The following is a 19,585-nucleotide window of genomic DNA, read 5'->3' as shown; positions in this document are numbered from 1 at the left end:
AGATCAGGGCTAGATCATGGGAGTCATCAGCTGATGGACTGCATTAGATCAGGGCTAGATCTTGGGAGTCATCAGCTGATGGACTGCATTTGAAGACCCATTAACCCGCTGAGAAGAATGAGTGGGAAAGGTTGAGGGCTCGCAAGGTGATCTGAGGATCATCCAGATGGGGTTCACCCATCTTGATGAACCCCAATGTTGAGAAGGTTGTGTGGAAGGACGAAACTGACATAGGATGCTAAGAAGAGCAGACAGGGACCCAGGTGAAAAATTGCGGGAAAGCATGAATGTTTGGGGCAACATGTTGAACTCTGCCAGGACGTGAAGGAAGACAAGCCATGAGAAACGCCCTTGTATTTGTCTACTTACACCTCCCTGGGAGCTTAGCAGGGGCAGTCTGGATGGAGGGGTGGAGGCAAAAGCCAGACCAGGATGGAAGAGGGTTTACAGGAAGTGGGTGATGGAGGTGGCAGTGGTACAACTCTGGAAAAGTTTGGCTCTGAAGGTGAGTGGAGAGATATAATGGTGTCTCAAAGGGGAAGTGGGGCCCAGGGGAACTTTCAATTTTTAATATGGGAGACAATGAAACCTGTTGGTGATGGAAAGTATGAAAAAGGGAGAGGTTGACGATGTAGGAGAGAGTAGATAAATGATGAAAAGAGCTCTGTGAAAAGATAAGAGGTGACAGGCTAGAAAGTAAATGCACACATTTTGGGCTATGAGAGGGGGAGACACATTCTCTTCATTTTAGCAAGAGGGAAGGAAGAGAAGATGGGAGTGAGTACAGGAAGATTTAATAAACTGATTATGAGAAGTAGATAGAATTCCATTAGATGCATTTTATTCCCTCCATGGTGCAGAAGGTGAGGTAAATAGGCTGATCTGAGAACTGAGGAAGCATGATACTTCAGTAGAACAGAAAAGGAACAAAAGTGTGGGGTAAAGAGGAGTGAATTTCGTAGATAGCAGAGGAGTGAAGTGACTAGCAAACATTTGCTACCAGCTCTTTTTAAACATTAAAATTAATTTAATAGAACTTGAAAACTAAGATTTTCACAAACTCTGGGTATAATAAAAATATAACAAACTATTTTATAAAGTCTTAAACTTTAAATTATTAAGTGAACTCCTAAAGTGATTCTATCATGGAGGTAGAAAGACAAATATTATCCTTATTAATCATTAAAATAAGTTACTGTAGAACATCCTCTCACTTATTAATAGACTTCTTTTTCTCAAATGGTAATGGAATTTGGATATTCATTTTCTACTAATGTCAAAGGTAATGCAATTTTCTCTAATGAGTTTAGAAACCTGCTCACCAACACCACAGTTCTATGTACAGAATTTTTTACGCAGTTTTGCATCAGAAATAAAATACCTTGCAATTGCGGTATTTCCACGTTTGTCTCTCAGACTCGCACACCTCATTTCTTCCAAGCCCCCAACTAAAAATAATATCTATCTATATATCTCACTTTCAAGATTACTGTCCCCTTTACATCCCTTTAATATCAAACATCTTGGAAAAAAATCTGTCTATAAAATATGGCAATATTGACTATATAATCTGCCACTTATTATCCTTCTAGAACAATTTCTTATTCCCACCACTATGGAAAGCACCATCTAAGAAGCACTGCTCAAAACTTAATGGATCACTTGGGAATGTAGTTAAATGCAGCTTCTGTTCGTTAGGTTGGGGACGAAGCGGGAGATTCTGCATTTCTAACAAGTGCCCCAGCGATGCCCCAGTATTGATTTATGGACCACAATTAGAAATGCAAGGACCTAAATCATCATCACTCAAGGACTTATTGATTCTTTTGCAAGGTGTCATGTGAAAACTAAAGACTAGAATCTTGTCTACATATTTTCACTCTTCAACTCAACGTTTGTTTCCTAGGCCCCTCGTTCCACCAGACGGGCTCTCACTGATGGTCTCTGGTCACATCAGGTGGCTTTTCCATCCTTATCTTACTGGCTTTCTCCGCCGAATTCAACACAGTAGACGACTCACACGATGAAAGTGAACTACTCTGGCTTCCCTGGAGGAAGAGATTCTTTTAACAGCATTACTGTGCAAACATCAATTTTATTCTTTAGATAAAGCCAGTAATAAAAATATTTCTTTATTTACCTTTTTCTATATTGTTTGAGGCCAAGGAGGTAACAGGGGCTCTGAGTCTGAACCGTCAGAATATCCAACCCCCAAGCCCACAGGAGGTCGGAGATGGCATATGACTCTTCAAGCCCAATCAGAATTTTCTCTCGGACTTTTCTGTTAGGCCTATTTTAAAAAAATAAAAATTCCTCCCTATGCCCAGTGGCTGCTTAGATGGTAAAATATGAGGTTTGCTCAGAAAGCAGCCACCTTCCTCACCATCTGGAGAGAACCTGTTCTAGAGATAGATGATATCTGATGACTTCATTTGAGCAGCTGTGTCCTGGTGTGCCCGATATACCCTGGATTGTACAGCCAAATGCACCAGTCTTTCCTTCCTCTTTCTTGTATCCCACTTCGCCTTAAGGTAATTTGAATTGGGTTTCCTTCACATGCAACAAACATTTCTGTAATTAACTACTCTAAAATTGATCCTTTCTTCGGCTTCCCTTAAATAAGAAACATCTCTAATGCCTCCTTATAAAAATACGTAAAAGACACTAAGAGAAAATTCACCACAGAAATTAAGAAAGTTAAGGTTAAGAAATTACTTAACCTTTCTTGGCTGCCATTGAACATTTATTCTGCTAGATGAACTTTAACAACTATTTGTCACATTTTGAAAACAAAAATACTGAGAGTGTGATTGAAATTTGTAAAATTTGTGGTTTAATAGGAGAACACTAGATGCCACACAACATTTAGTCTTCCTAATCTGGAACATCATATGTCATTATCACATATGCAGGTAAATGTGTAGAGTTTTCATGTGTCTCTTGCACATTTTTTAGTCGTAATGCATCTTTTTTGCTATTGTGAATGCAGTGTTCCACTTTTTAAATTCTGCAAGTATGAAAGTACTATTAATTTTCATATACTACTACAGACATTTTAATGAATTCTTTAACTTCTCATAATACTTTTTCAGTTGATTATCTTGTCCTGAGTCATTCATTTATTCCTCAACTATCGAGGACCGGTGGTGTGCTAGGTTATATTCATGGTGCTAGACACAACTTACAAATGATAATGGTTTTGCTATTTTTCTGTTTTCTTGTTTTGTTTTTATTTTTTGTTTTTGTGAGGAAGATCGGCCCTGAGCTAACATCTGCCAATCCTCCTCTTTTTGCTGAGGAAGACTGGCTGTGGGCTAACATCCATGCCCATCTTCCTCTACTTTATATGGGACACAGCCACAGCATGGCTTGACAGGCGGTGCATTGGTGCACGCCCAGTATCTGAACCAGCAAACCCCGGGCCGCCGCAGCGAAGCGCGCACACTTAACCGCCTGCGCCACTGGGCCGGCCCTATTTTTCTGTTTTTTAGGCTTTTATTTATTTATCTTTGTTCCTGTACTTTCTAGAGCTTCCAGAACCATTTGCATAAGAACAGAGATGTCAGGCATACTTGTCTTATTCCTGATTTAATGGGAGTGTCTTTCATGCTATATTACTAGGCATAAGGCTTGTCATTTGACTGTGAATAATTTTTTTGAATATTTTTAATTGAAACTTCTTTTTATTATTAACTGAGTGTTGCTATTTTATCAATCTAGCATGTACTTGAAAGTTATCAACTTACTTTAATGCACGTGACGACAATTTCTTTTTCCTTTAGGCAATTCGCATAGTGACTTAATTTAGAATTTTATTGTTGAGCTATCAGAACCAATTACTGAACGCTGGACAGACAGATAGATATCACAACCAAGTAGGCAACCAAGGAGAGAATAGATATGTATGTCCTATCAATGTATAATCTATATTAGCAGAATAAGAAAGCTATCGCTATATGTAGAAAATACAAAGTATATCATTCATCAATGATAAATCAACAAAATCCCCTAAATAAACTCAAAAAAGGATAACTTCATTAAATTGATTAGGATATTTAAGTTAAAGTAAATATTAAATTTAAAGATGAAGCTTTGGAACTGGTTCCTTTAAAACAGGAAAAGACAAGAACGACTTGATTGCTGCTTCAGTACAACACTGAGATAGAGGATATAGGAGAGAAAAGAGTTAAGTGGTATAATTATTAAAAAGGAGGGCGGGCTCCATGGCTTAGCGGTTAAGTGGGTGGGCTCCGCTACTGGCGGCCCGGGGTTCTGATCCCGGGCGCGCACCGACGCACCGCTTCTCCGGCCACGCTGAGGCCGCGTCCCACATACAGCAACTAGAAGGATGTGCAACTATGACATACAACTATCTACTGGGGCTTTGGGGGACAAAAAGGAGGAGGATTGGCAATAGATGTTGGCTCAGAGCCGGTCTTCCTCAGCAAAAAGAGGAGGATTAGCACGGATGTTAGCTCAGGGCTGATCTTCCTCACAAAAAAAAAAAAAAAAAGGAACAAAGATAGCTCTCATAACTCATAGTCAATGAGTGTGTATGTGGACTACCCAAGAGAATCTATTAATTACAACTAAAGTTGGCTTTAGTAAGTGTGATCATTATACAACTACTACCGGCATTTCTATGCACTAGCCAAAACTATAAAATGTATTTTAGGAAATTAATTTAATTCAAAATAAGCACAAGAATAAATCTAATACAAGATATAATGCAAAAGCAGGACATAGAAAATATAAAGAACTCCTACAGGTTAAGAAGAACAAGACAGCTCAATACAGAAATCACCAAAAGATACCAAAGCTAATTCATGTAAGAGGAAACATGAATGGTCAATAAACTTTTTTCAAAGAATACTCACCAAGGATGGTGAGTCAACCTAGAATGGGGAGTCAGACTAGAGCTGAGAGAGCATGTCATCCTCTGGGGATGAGAGTGGCGGTGGAGGTGGGAGATTGGTTATATCAGGGGATTGATCAAAGAATAACTATATTAAGTATAATTGAAGACAGGCAGAAAGCGATCTGGAATTGGATATGTCTGTGTGAACTCACGGATTGTCACAGATGATAGCTGATAGACAGATGGATGATGAATGGATGGATAGATAGATAAATATAGATGTAATGTTGGTACATGCATGTACACACACACACACGTAGACAAATTCACTAGCTCTATCCACGGAGAGGATCTGGGAGCAGCATCACACCAACAACACTGTTACTGGACTAATAAATTTGGTTTATACATATCGTAAATATAAATACCATTTTCTACTATAAAGAACTACCAATCCTTGGAGAAATGGCAGATTCCAGAGCTGGGGCAGAGAAAGTACAAGATAAGCCTGGAGTATCTTGTTCCAGAAAGCAAGGAATTACTCAGAAAATGATGAAGATCCATCAAAAGGACACAGGAGTCAGCCAAAATAGGTTCCCGTTGACCAAAGTGAGGACAACTAACATCAAAATAAATGATGATAGTAGCAGATTATAGTTCACTGAGGAAAATAAGAAACGATGAATCCATACAGACATAAAAAAACAACCGAAAGTTTGACGAGGAACAAGATATTTATATAATTTTGAAAATACTTCCTCACAAGATACTTGCTTACCAAGGGGAATAGAGTAACTTGATGGGGAAGAAGCCTGCCAGACATCATTTTAACTAAGATTAAATCATGTGCCATCTGATAAGATGCAAGGAGAAGAAGGAGGCAGCACTACACCTGTGATTTCCGTGCCAATCTCGAGAAAACATCATATCAACCTAAATTGAGGGAAATGCTATAAAATAACTGTAGTGGGTTGAATAGTATCCTTCCAAAATTCATGTCCACCTAAAATCTCAGAATTTGACTTTATTTGGAAATAGGTGTCTAAGGATATAATTTGTTAAGGATCTCAAGATGAGATCATCTTGGATTTGGGGTGGGCCCTAAATCCAACAACTTGTGTCCTTATAAGAACTTAAGAGGACACAAACACACACAAGGAAGAAGCCCACGTGAAGACAGAAGCAGATATTGGCGTGATGCTGCCACAAGCCAAGAAACACCAAGGACTGCCTACAACCACCAGCAGCTGGGAGAAAGGCATGGAGCAGGTTTTTCTTCAGAGTCTCCAGAAGGAACCAACCCTTCCAACACCTTGATTTTTGGACTTCTGGCCTATGGAGCTGTGAAAGAATAATTTTCTGCTGTTTTAAGCCATGTAGTTGGTGGTACTTGTTACAGTAGCCCTAGGAAACTAATACAAAAACAGACCCATAATCTTCCAAACTCCCAGTGCCATGAAGAAATGGTCCAGACTGAAGGAGAGTGAAGAGACATGAAGACAGAGTGGAACATGTGATTCTCACCTGGATTCTTTTGTCACAAAAGACATTCTTGGGACAACAGGCAAAACTTGAATGGGGTCTGCAGATTCAATCAATGTATTAATGTTAATTCCCTGATTTTTATTATAATTTTATTTTATTGTGTTTTTTATATTTTATTGTGTTTATGTAGGAGAATTTCCTCATTTATCAGAAATACACACAAAAGTAGTTCAGGGTCAATAGGACGGACATCAGTTCGGGAACTGACTCAAAGTGATTCAGGAAAACTCTTTTTACTGAAATCTAATATTTACAATTGCTAAAAAAAGTTATTGTTTAAAAAATGTCCACCTTTCTAGTAATCAGGGAAATTTAAATTAAAACAAAAATAAGATTAGGAAGAGTTAATAAATCTGAGGAGACCAAGCGTAGGTAAAAATGAGGGACAGGAACCCTCGCTCAATGCTACGTGTGTGAAACACGTGCCTCTTCTTTGGAGAGGAGTTCACAGGATCTACTCAACATGAAGATACATGTAACCTGTGATGACCCCCCAATTCCACCTGTGCATAGATACCCTGGAGTTTTGCCCAAAAATTGTACAAGGAAATGAAACTGGCAAACAGTTAGCCGTTGATGATTAAGTAGCTAGGAACTAAAGTTTTTTTTCCTTTTTGCAATCACTGATTATAGCTCTTAGTTGTTGCTCCGGCCATTGTTAACTGTGCTACTTAGGCAATATGCTATCGGACTCCCACTAGGTTCCTATACATAACATCTCCTTGGAGCCTGGGTCACCATGGTAATGGATATTTGAGCTGTTTTTCAGGAATTAGGACCCCCTTGTCCACTTCAGGCCGGTTGAGACCACCAACACATCAACTGGGCCCGTGCAGATGTCCAATAAGCGACCTTTTGATGTCAAGAGGCTAAAGACTCCATCCTCGGGTCATGCTAATGCCGCCATTTTGTGAACATGCATCCTATGAAGAGGCATGAAATCTGACTATGCTTGTGCAGATCATCAATTGCCTCACCTCTCCTTACCTCTAACCATCTATCTCCACATTTCAGACCACCTTGCTCCCTACCCCATAAACATCCCTGAGTCCCCATTATCGGGGAGTCCTCATTCTCCCGTTTCGTCACTTGGCTGCCTTGTGATTAAAAAACTCTCTCTCTGCTGCAATCTCGTCGTCTCGGTGTTTAGCCTTCTGGGCAGTGAGCAAAATGAAATTGTTTCCGTAACAGAAACATATTTGAGATGGGAATAACAACCAACGTTATTTCTAAGGGTAGAAAACTTGAAACGACTTAAATGTCCAACGACAGAAATGTGGATAAAGAAATTTTGATACATTGATATACTAATTGAAATGACTGAGTCTGCCCTCCAAGTATTAGCAAGGATCAATCTTGAAAACATAAGGTCGAGTGAGAAAAATGAGTTACAGAAGGATACCCACTGAATGATGACATTATGTAAATTTTGAAAGGCACACAAAAACACTTTATTTTGTTATATATGTATGTGTGTGTATATGTACAGATATGTGTTTATTTATTACAGGCCAATTTCAGTATAATTGTTACCTTTGGGAAAAGGGAAAGGGAGGAAATAAGTGAAGAGGAGCTTTATCTTTAAAATGTAATATTTTTGTTATTTTTTAAATGTCTTAAGAAAATACGCTAATTTTCAACAGTTAAATTAAGGTATGGAATATGAGATGACTCTTTTAATATTTTATCTATTTTTCTTTTTTCAAGTATTTAAAAATATTGTATAATTAAACAGAACTTTTCAAAATGAAAGTCCATTTTGATAAAATAAAACCAAAAACAAAGCTGAGGTTGTGCTATAAAAGGAGAGATGTATGGATATGAATGCATTTCTCTCTGACAAAGCACTCAGAACATTCCAAACCACCCCCACAACAGAAAGAGAATATTTTTCATTATTCATGATTTTGCATTATCTGTGCCAAAGCTTATTAAGCTAATCCAAGAAGAAAAGCATCAAAAGAGGATCCATCACAACAGCATCACTGCCAACAAATAAAACAAAACCAACAAAAAATTGGTGTCTCTAAAGATGTCTTCAAAATGGCAGCCGTATGTAGTCAGTCAGGTGTTATTCATATCAAAGACTTTGAAGATCGGCATTACAGTGACAAAAATACAATAATTTCCCACCAAATGGCAATACAACATCTTAAGGAAATGGAACCGCTTTTTGAACTCATAGGAAGGTGCCAGCAGGAGTAACCGTGGTGCTGATCTTGAGACACTTTATGTGAGGCCACTCTCGTTACTCTATAGCACAATATTCTATTTAATTTTGTAATTTAATACAGTCTGCATTTTTTAAACCTTTTTTATTATTATTATTATTTTTTTGGTGAGGAAGATTGGCCCTGAGCTAACACTGGTTGCCAATCTTCCTCAAGCAAAAGGAGGAAGATTGGCCCTGAGCTAACATCTGTGCCCACCTCCCTCTATTTTGTATGTGGGTCGCTGCCTCAGCATGGCTTGATGAGTGGTGTACGTCCGCGCCTGGGATCTAAACCCACGAACCCAGGCCGCCGATGCAGAGAGTGCCAAACTTAACCACTATGCCACTGGGCGGGCCCCTAAACCTCGTTTATTTACTCATTTACTTGTTACTATCTACTCACCCAGTGAAACAAATATTCCGTGAAGTCAGGGAACAACTAACTCTATTTGTTCATTTCTACATCTCAAGCATTTACCACAGATTCTAGCACATACTAAATTCTCAATAAATATTGATGGGATAGACAAGAAAGCAACAGATGAAACATCTTCTATCCAGTCCTTCTAATGCATGTAAACATTTTGTAAATCACTGGTATTTTGAAATGTGCATTAAAACTACATCAGCGCCATTTTGATCTTCCTGGTAACAGCCACTACTTAAATGACACTCTTAAAATGATATACGGATGCCAACCAAAGATTCACTGCCTCTAAGCAAATGTGATAGGTCAGTATAAGACTTGAATTATAGAAAGAGCCTTAAGGAAGTGTTTTACAGTACTGCATACACAGTTGATTCTGACTCCATATGCATTCATTTTTAATAGCAAGTTGATTATATTTTACTGACAAGGAGAGTGCAGGCATTGCAAAACATAACAAGCAAACAAATTATATATTGTACACTGTTCATATATAAAATAACAACAAATAAGAATGAAATCAGTTGTACTTTTTCATACTATTAGCCTAGAATAATAAATTATTCAAGAGAGAATCTAGCCAACTGATTATATAATCACTGTTGAAAAGTGACAGTGACCTATATCAGATATGATGTATTTACATATTTAAAGCTATATTCACTGCACTATTTGAAAATCTATAATATAGCTGAAAAATAAAAAATGTTCCAGTTTATATAATTGATTAATGATTTATAATCTGGAATTACTATCACCATTTTAGTAGATTTATATAGATAAAATACATATAAACAAAGAAATTTTTATTTATAGCTCTGTTACAGCAGGTAGTAAAATACTATATTAATAGAAAACAATTGGGTTTTGGGGTAGAAATTATTTCTGTGAGATACTCTATACCCATAAAATTAGATAAAATATATCTAAGACTTATGCTGAGTGGACAAGTAAAAAGGAAGTTATTTCAAATACACTACTGATTTTTTTTTTTCCTTTATTTTTCCCCCAAAGCCCCAGTAGATAGTTGTATGTCATAGCTGCACATCCTTCTAGTTGCTGTATGTGGGACGCGGCCTCAGCATGGCCAGAGAAGCAGTGCGACGGCGCACGCCCGGGATCTGAACCCGGGCCGCCAGCAGCGGAGCACGCGCACTTAACCGCTAAGCCACGGGGCCGGGCCGAAATACACTACTGATTATTCTACCAAGCCATATTTGAAAAGTTTTGTTTTTTTTAAATAAAGGCATTTTTAACACAAATTGAGAACTTCAGTGTCTGTGATGTTCTAAAACTGGGTTAGAATAGTGTTTTCAAACTGTAAATCATGACCCATTATCAGTTCTGAAATCATTTACATGTTTCACGACAATATTTTTAATAAAACGGGATAAAAATATCAAAAGCACTACATATAATGGGTGTGAGTATTGTTTCATGAAAAATTATTTTTATTTATATATATGTAAAATACATGCCTTTATGTATTGGGCCACCATATAAAGTAGGTCATATTCAAGAAAATTTGGAAGTCACGCAAGAAAATGGCGTACCAAACATCAAAATATATAACCGGCTATAATTTGCAATCAAATAAACTAACTTTGTTAGGAGAAAACTTTTCAGATGATGAGACCAGGAAACCAGTTCAAATTCATTCATGTCTTCAGTTCTGTGTTCAAGGAAAGGATTTGCAAGCTAGTAAGCTAACAACAATATTATCATGAAATATGAGGCATGATTACCGAGCAACTCATACAACCTTCAGGACCTTCCTTCAGTTTTGGAGTGTTAAAACTACCATACTCAAAGGATGATTCTCCTACTGTTTCATACTGCCCATAAATTCCAGGGATGCACCAAGCTCCTCATTTGGAGACAAATGGTGAGACTCCAACTCCGTAAGTGACAACCTAATTGAAACTCTTTTGTGTTTACCAACCTTTTCGCGCTTTAGGAAGAAAGAGAGCGGAACTCTAAAACACGCGGAACAGGGCTGTCCTTCAAGAGGATTTTTAAATGTGAGAAATTCGTAGAAAAATAATTTTTAAGGCCTTGTCTACTTTTTCCCTAGTTGGTGGGCAGGTATTTATGTATTTTAACTATATCAATGGGGGATCCTTCGGGAGCAAGGAACAGACACTGGCTCTGGCTGTCTTTTTTTTTTTTTTTTTTTGTGAGGAAGATCACCCCTGAGCTAACATTCATCCTAATCCTCCTCTTTTTGCTGAGGAAGACCAGCTCTGAGCTAATATCTATTGCCAATCATCCTCCTTTTTTTCCCCCAAAGCCCCAGTAGATAGTTGTATGTCGTAGTTGCACATCCTTCCAGTTGCTGTATGTGGGATGCGGCCTCAGCATGGCCAGAGAAGTGGTGCGTCTCTGGGTTCGTGATCCGAACCCGGGCCGCCAGTAGCGGAGCGCGAACACTTAACCGCTAAGCCATGGGGCTGGACCCTGGCTGCCTTCAAGTCACAGAGAGCACGCACTCTGAGGATATGATGCGGTGGGCTCCCACAATTGGCAGCAGCTGGAGGACCACGTTTCTAAATAGTGTGAAGGTATCAGGTTGGCCATCCCAGAGCACTACTCCTGTCCTGTGGTGACAGGACACCCGGCCGGTGGCTGTCACTGCTCCTGAGCTGATACTGACTTTTCTCCTTCATTCTCCCTTGCACACTCCCTTTGCTTTCAGCCACACGTCAAGAGATCAGAGCCCATTCTCCAGTGGAATGACCCACATCTTCAGTCCTGACTGATCTGTATCCTTGCTTCTGCCACTTGAGGTCACAGTAGTCTTCCATTAACTAGTTCACTAGTGATGGTAGTAAAGAGGACAACCAAGGGAATTATAAGGTCACAGTAGTTTTCCACTAACTAGTCCACTAGTGATTGTAGTAGAGGGGATAACCAGGGGAATTACTTGTATTTCACGCACATTCCTCCCTCCCCTCGTTGTATAGCAGCAAATCTATCTCCCTTTGTGCTACAGACTGAATGTCTTTGTCCCCCCAAAATTCACAGTTGAAATTCTAACCCAATATGATGGTATCAGGAGGTGTGGCCTTCGGGAGGTGACTGGATCATGAGTGGATCATGAGGGTGGAACCCTCATGAATGTGATTCATGCCCTTAAAGAAGTCACCCCACAGAGCTCCTTTGCCCCTTCCACCATGTGAGGAGGCAACGAAAAGTGGCCGTCTATGAACCAGGAAACTGGTTCTCAGCAGACTGTGAATCTGCCAGCACCTTGATCTTGGACTTTCCAGCCTTTAGAACTGTGAGAAATAAGTTTCTGTAGTTTATAAGCCACCCAGTCCGTGGTATTTTGTTATAGCAGCCTGACTGCTATACAGCGGACTACGACACCTTGGTATCATGCGCTGCCATGATTCTGTTCGGCCAGTGGAAGGAGCAATCAGAAATGGCAAAGCGAAATAGATTCCTTCCCTCTATCAGGGGGATTGACGCTTGTAACTCCATTGGATGTGCAATTTCTGTCAGGTACTTCTGCTTCAGGCTGGTCAGGACAGTTTCACTTCCCAGTTCTTCATCCTTGCCAGGAACTAAGTTAGGGGGGCACTGTGAAGTGTGCCCAATGTCAAAGTGTTTCTCATGTCAGTCAGCCCAGCGATCGGTCACTCCTTTGGCAAATTTTGTCCTTTCCTGAAGCAACTTCTGGACTTGAATAGGCGTCATCCTGAGCCTCTGGGCCAGCAGCTCTTCTTCCCAGCCCCGGTGAGTGATGGTTTGGGGGTGATGGTGGAGCTCTGGACTTGGCTGGCAATGGACTGAAAGAGAGACAGCCACCTGCACCTCTCTCAAGCTTTCTGGCCCTTTAGCTGCTCAGGTGAGCTCCATGAGGGCAGGACCCTACACGTGTGTCCTATTGAATCTTTGTGTGGCTCACTTCCAATCTCAAGGCCAAACGAGGGAGAGCATGTCATTTGGCCTGAACCTTCTAGCCCGGGATTGGGCACAGTTCTAAATCCATGAAGCCTCTCAGCCTACAGATCACAGCGTAGGAACCAGGGACCCATCTGTAGGGCCATGAGCTTGCCCATAGTCGTCAAGTCACATGGCAACACTGCTGAACCTACCAGGAGAGGGCTTATGTTCTTGGACTGGCTGGAACTGTGCGGCTTTCTAGAAGCTGGTAGTATACCGATTCGCAGTTTACTTGGTCTGCCCACAAAAGTGAATTTGAATACATACGGTTTAAAGAACATTTGTAAACACGATGAAATTGAGCATTAAGTAAACACTTCATCTCTGCACAGCTAAAATGTCCATGCCATGACCTGTTGCACTTTAGCTATATGCATATGTGCATACATATGTATGTTTAAGTATGTGTATCTGTATTCCTGTTTTCGACAAAGTAACTTTACCTTATTTCAAGATTAAGTTGGACATGCTATTATGAGTTGTGCAGGACTGCGCATTCAGAAATGCTTTCTATAGCATGGAAAAGATTAAATCATATTTTTGCCCCTCTTTAAGTCGGTCAAGGGGAGGAAAAATTATCCTGAGGGGACATATGTGAAGAATACATAAATATATGTATTAGCCTTGAGAAGGCAAAGCTTTGAGTTAGCGAAGCTTTGAGTTGTGTCACCAGAGGCAAATTAAGTGCAGAGTGAACAATTACATGGTGAATTCACCCCACCTAAATTGTCAATCTGCAAATAATAATAATAATAATAACTGTTATTATTATTGTTTAAAAATGTGTCCACTTTTCTTGACCTGAAAAAACTGCTTTACCTTGTGCTTAAAGTTATGTGGATAATTACTTCAATTTCAATTTTATTTTGCAATAGTGTAGACATTGCTTAGGCAAAAAAACCCCAAAACCCTGAGCTTCCCTGATTATTGGTTCCCCAATTGTAAAAATAACGGACTGGATCCAAAAACTTGCATGATTAACATTTATGAATGTAAAAACAGAAGTAATAATATGTATCTGTTTTAAACATCAGAAAAAATTAAAAGCAGGACACTGACAATTTATCCATTTCGTGCTTCTGTACATTTAAACTCATAATTCAGGGCCCAGAGCCCTACGACTGTTTCTCTGCAAGCTTCTGGTGTGCACGTGATATGTCTGATATTGTGAATGCAGAATGAAACCGAGTTTTGTTTTTTTTAATATACTGCTTGCTCCTTTAGAGCATTATTTAACTTCAGAAGCAAATCTATTTTCTCTAATTGTCAATGGAAGCCGTGGGTTACCATAGTTACAAAGTAAAGAGTGTTATTGAAAAGAAGAAAAGAAAGACTAATGAAATTTTAAATGACAGATTCCAAGATATCAGGAAATTGCCTCAACAGGGAACTGGGAACTTATCAAGCCGCCAATCACAGTAATTCCCTGCAAATGTATCAGTACCTGGGTCTCTTCAGGTTTTCCATATATCGGTTCTACTGCACTTCGAAATGCTGATCCCAGTAATACGGCCAAGCCTGTTGTTAATGCCTGTCTGCCATTAGTCTAGCTGCATGAGGACACACTTTACCCACCACAGAGCATGTTCTGTGACTTGCTCACACGAGAATTTGGTAGGGCACCCCTGGAGAAGGAATGTCGGGTGCATTTAAATTATGTACTTCTTTACACTGCCCTATTTTCTCATGTTAGCGAGTTGCTGCACTGGAGACCCACCTGTCAATGGTCTTACAATGTGTTTCAAGGATGGTGCCAGCCACCAACATAGTCAAAGACATATGTGGTAGGTAAAAAACACTTTTAAAAAGTCTAATATATTAAGATTTGTTTTTGCTTGAGAGAGGCATCAATAAAGAATTTATTGAAATGTCATACAAATAGAATATTCACATAAAATGATAAAAAGTAAGGAGAAAAATCTAGTGAATAAACAGACATTAGAATGAATTGGGAATCCATCTGCTTTGTGTCACTTATTAAAATACCATAATAAGATTTAACTGCATGCTTGCTAGACTAGGAAAAAATACATACCCCCAGGACCATCACCACTCTACAGTGAGTCTCTGCATAACTTGTCAGAAAAGAGGCAATAGTTAGTGTTTATGTGCTAAAAATTGCATACTTGGGGCTTTTAAGAACCACAAAATTGGGGCCGTCCGGTGGCGCAGCAGTTAAGTGTGCGCGCTCCGCTGCGTCGGCCCGGGGTTTGCAGGTTCGGATCCCGGGCGCGCACCGACACACCACTTGTTAAGCCATGCTGTGGCGGCGTCCCTTATAAAGTAGAGGAAGATGGGCACGGATGTTAGCCCAGGGCCAGTCTTCCTCAAGAAAAAAGGGGAAGAATGGCATCGGATGTTAGCTCAGGGCTAGTCCTCCTCACAAAAAAAAAAAAAAAAAGAACCACAAAATTGATTTAAAGAATGGTTTCAAATGGTAAAAAGAGAAATATATAACAAAGACATGCCATTAAACTGGTGTGTTTCTAACTGCTTCTTAGTAATTAAGAGTTCATGCTTGGCAAAGCCCCACAAAAACAGATTTAAGACGGTGTACATGAATTAGAATAAACCCACACCCAAGTCCTCAAAGCGACAGGAAAACTACTTAAAAAATGGAAGACTTAGGATCAGTATAACATGATCTAAAAATAATAAATGAATGATTATTCTGGATTTGATTCTTATTTACTAAGCTACTTGGTTGACTTGGTTCTTCGTGTTTAGTAGTATTTTATCTATTTAAGTTCCTACAGTAGATACATCCGGTATATAGACCAATAGCTGAACATCCGGTGAAGTACAGTCTTGTAGGAACAGAGAGTCAGAGAGACAGAGAAACTGACACAGAGAGAGAGAGGGAATATGAAGGACAGGCTAGGTTTTAGAACAAGGAAGCATCAAAACAGCCTGATCATCGCCTCAGTTGGGGGGCGAGGTTTGGAGGGAGGAAGGTGGGGAGGGGGTAAACTTCTACTGAAGAATGAGGAAAACATACCCAGTTTCAAAATCTCTGGGGCTTCTGGTCTACCCTCCTCTGGCCACCCTGCTACCTCCTTACCAGCAGGAATTGCATGCACCTATGAAAAGCAGACTTCTGTTCCTACACCGTTCTCAAAGACCTTTAAGGATGCTGACTATTTCTCCAATCCTTCCTCTCCCATCAGTGCCCTGGACAGGAGGGTTCAGGACCGAGGGTTCTCGGTTCGGCCTGAGAACGTGGTTCCTTCTGTTCTGGAACACTGGTATCTCATGCAAACACCCAAGCTTCATGTCAAAAGGGTGCTGCCACATTCTCTGTAGAGAGAATGCACACATGGAAGCCCTCCATTTTCAATGGTCTATGGTTCACCCAAAGAGCCTACCCTCCTACGTTTTAAACAGGCTTTTCAAAGGACACGATTGTTCTCTGAAAAGGATTCCTTATCACCTGAGTGTATCCTTCTTAAAGATGTTGCCAAATTCTAATACAATGCCTCTTATTTCCCTGTACTAAGTAATAATTTAAATATTAAAAATAATTGCAAATATCACAAAAACAATAAAATTGACAGAGTTCTGATAGGTTTTTTTAAAAAACGGATTTAATTCGAAAGCTCCATAAAGCACTGTCTGAAATGTGTTTTGCACTGTTATAAACTTTTAAGCATTCTACTCAAACCAATTTTCTTTAAGTAAAAACTGAATGGCGTCATCAAAGCCATGTTGAAACAGTGATTCCATTTTCCTCTTGCTTGGTGGGAAAAGGGCGTGGTTAAGCCTCACCAAGTTTGCCATGGACAACTAGGACAGAAAGACAAATTGAAGCTATAGGATGTTACGGTACAGGGAATGTACATTATTTCTGTAACCTAAGCTTTCTTATCACAGATGCAATCAGCGATTAAAATAAAAAATCAGCAGGAAAAATTAAACTTAAAAAGCTAACTTCGGGGCCAGCCTGGTGGCATAGCAGTTAAGTGCGCGCACTCTGCTTTGGCAGCCCTGGGTTCGCAGGTTCGGATCCTGGGCGCGCACCAATGCACTGCTTGTCAAGCCACGCTGTGGCGGCGTCCCATATAGAGTAGAGGAAGATGTTAGCCTAGGGCCAATCTTCCTCAGCAAAAAGACGAGGACTGGCAACAGATGTTAGCTCAGGGCTGATCTTCCTCATTAAAAAAAAAAAAACCTAACTTCACCCATACACTAGATGAGAGTTTCTCAGCCTCGGTACTATTGACATTTTGGGCCAGATACTTCTTTGTGGCGTGGGCTGTCCTGTGCATTGTAGGATGTTGAGCAGCATCCCTGGCCTCCACCCACTAGATGCCAGTAGCACCTCCCAGATGTGACAACCAAAAAGGTGTCCAGACACTGCCCAATGTCTCCTGCATATAATATCACCCCCTGTTGAGAACTAATAGACTAGATTAAGGGAACCAATACCTTTATGTAAATTATTCAGTTAAGTCCCTAAGTTCTTCTCCAATATTTTTACATACTTAATTACTGCCATCTTTTTAAACAGATAAACGATCTAATTTAAAATTGTACTGAAATCGTGCCAGTTTACTGACCTGAAAAAGAAGTGAAGAAACAGAATATATTTCACAAATAGGCAGTTAATAAATAATAAAAGGACTGTACACTCACTCATAGTCTATAGGTCCCCAGATCCATATGCATGATAATGTTGTAAAGTACTAAAACACATACTACTGAGAAGATGCAATTTGTACATAAAATTATCGATGAGCTTCCAAGGTTTTGGAAGCATGTGCAAAATTTTAGGAGATTAGGACTCTTCAAACCTCAGTAAACATAATTACTCACCATTATGTCCTGATTGGCAATGTTAACATACAGATCTAGCTGCCCTTTGTCCTGCGGGGAGATGTCCAGTCGTCCACTGAAGGGAGAGATGGTCACTGTCCGGCCTACCGGCAGGATGGGAAGGCTATTGGTGAGGCCTCCGTCCACCCACCTCTGTGGAAAGAAACACCCCTTGTCGGCACATGTCAACAATACATCTCCCACGTGAAGAAAATGAGCACAGATTTCTCAACAGGACTGTTTCCTCCTAACACCTCCATGCCTTGGATATGCTCTTAAATGACTATTGATGAGGACTAATTCGATTGGGGATTTGTTTTGCTTGCAAAACATACACATATCATGACAGGATCAGGAAACTCTCCAATTGTTTAAAAGCTTTAACCAGATTATTTTACATAAGATGTACCTAAATTTTTACTGATGACAGTGTGTTCCTAAGAAGACGTGTAACTAGGTTGGGATTCATTATTTAATCAAAGTGGAAAGCCAAGTTTACTGTTGACACTGAACAAACCATCCACCACTATAGGACATTCCATTTTTCTTATAAGAACTGGAAATCGGCATTTTCAGCAGCAAACTTAGAAATAAATAGAACAGCCAGAAATCCCGCTGATTCCAAAGTGGCTCCTGAGCTCATGAGGTCTTAAAGCCACAAAGGATGAGAGGTGCTGCATAAAAAATGAACATTACTCAGAAGAGAGTCTGTGCTTCAGACCCATGCCCAAAGGAGAGGGATGGACAGAGCAAGATGGAGAAGCTTCTAGAAGAACTGTACACTGCGGAAGGACTGAAGAAACACAAAGACAATATTCATTATGCCATCTCAAGGCAAAAGAGTCTCAATTCATCTTTAAACTGACGTATTAACATAATCAGCTTTAGCAATAAATAAACACACACACAAAACTGAAGTTCAAATTCTCTAAGATATATCTGTCATGGGAAATATCCTTCATTTGATATGCAAAAAAAAAAAGAAGAAAAAAAGTCTGGCAATGACTTTTGAGTACCCCTCACAAAGGAACCTCGAGTGGGGAAGTTTGTACACTGAGTTTCGCTTGAACATTTATTTAAAATGTAATGTAGAAAAAACAAAGCTGGGCTGTTGAGCACAAAGGTGGAGAGAAGAGGAGGAATGGGTTAATATAAAATGTCCTTAACTCAGTTACAACAATTCATTCATTTTTTTCCAAGGTGTCTTTTTTTTTTTGCAAGGAAGATTGGCCCTGAGCTAACATCTGTGCCAATCTTCCTCTATTTTGTATGTGGGATGCCGCCACAGCATGGCTTGATGAGCAATGCGGTGTGTAGGTCCATGCCTGGGATCCAAACCTGTGAACCCCGGGCCACCAAAGCAGAGAACATGGACTTAACCACTATACCCCCCCCCCTTTTTAAAAATATATATCTAGTTGTTTTTATTTGTCAAGCTGGTGACTAAATGATCCATACTGTACTGTTTACAAAGCCCTTGGCCAGCCACCAACTCCTCCAAAGCAAATAAAATAAATAAATGAAAAGTGAAAATTTCTTTTGAGGGAATTGCATTTTGGTGGAGAAGAAAACATAAGTAGATTGGATTAAAATGAAACCAACCTAGATAATTTGCATATTGTCATTATTTTTAAAAGAACAAACACACATTATTATACAATGATACTATGCGTATTACATAGACATACATATTGATACGTGTTTGTGTATATGACGTGTATGTGTTGTATGCTTACATATATGCATATATGGCTATACAGACACAGTTTAAAAAAGGAAGGTT

At 39.6% G+C, this 19,585-nt stretch overlaps 1 protein-coding gene across 4 annotated transcripts in view; it reads right to left on the bottom strand.

The window, feature by feature from the left end:
* PNPLA4 (patatin like domain 4, phospholipase and triacylglycerol lipase) overlaps window positions 1–19,585 on the bottom strand; it is a 110,037-nt gene that overhangs the window by 63,413 nt on the left and 27,039 nt on the right. For 3 of the 4 annotated variants that reach the window (XR_015550386.1, XM_087426627.1, XM_087426628.1), the window contains exon 6: window positions 17,803–17,955. Coding sequence is in view for 3 of the 4 variants with exons in the window: in XM_087426627.1 (XP_087282753.1) it covers window positions 17,803–17,955 (153 nt within the window). In the remaining variant the exon portion in view is untranslated. Of the gene's footprint in view, window positions 1–15,667; window positions 16,774–17,802; window positions 17,956–19,585 lie in introns of those variants that run through there. The other variant, XM_087426626.1, reaches the window with a different exon arrangement.

The sequence above is a fragment of the Ceratotherium simum genome, chromosome X (assembly GCF_057802395.1).
Source record: "Ceratotherium simum simum isolate JZ-2026a chromosome X, ASM5780239v1, whole genome shotgun sequence".
Classification (NCBI taxonomy): Eukaryota; Metazoa; Chordata; class Mammalia; order Perissodactyla; family Rhinocerotidae; genus Ceratotherium; species Ceratotherium simum.
Note: the sequence above shows the minus strand (reverse complement) of the source record. Positions and strands in the feature narration are given on the sequence as shown.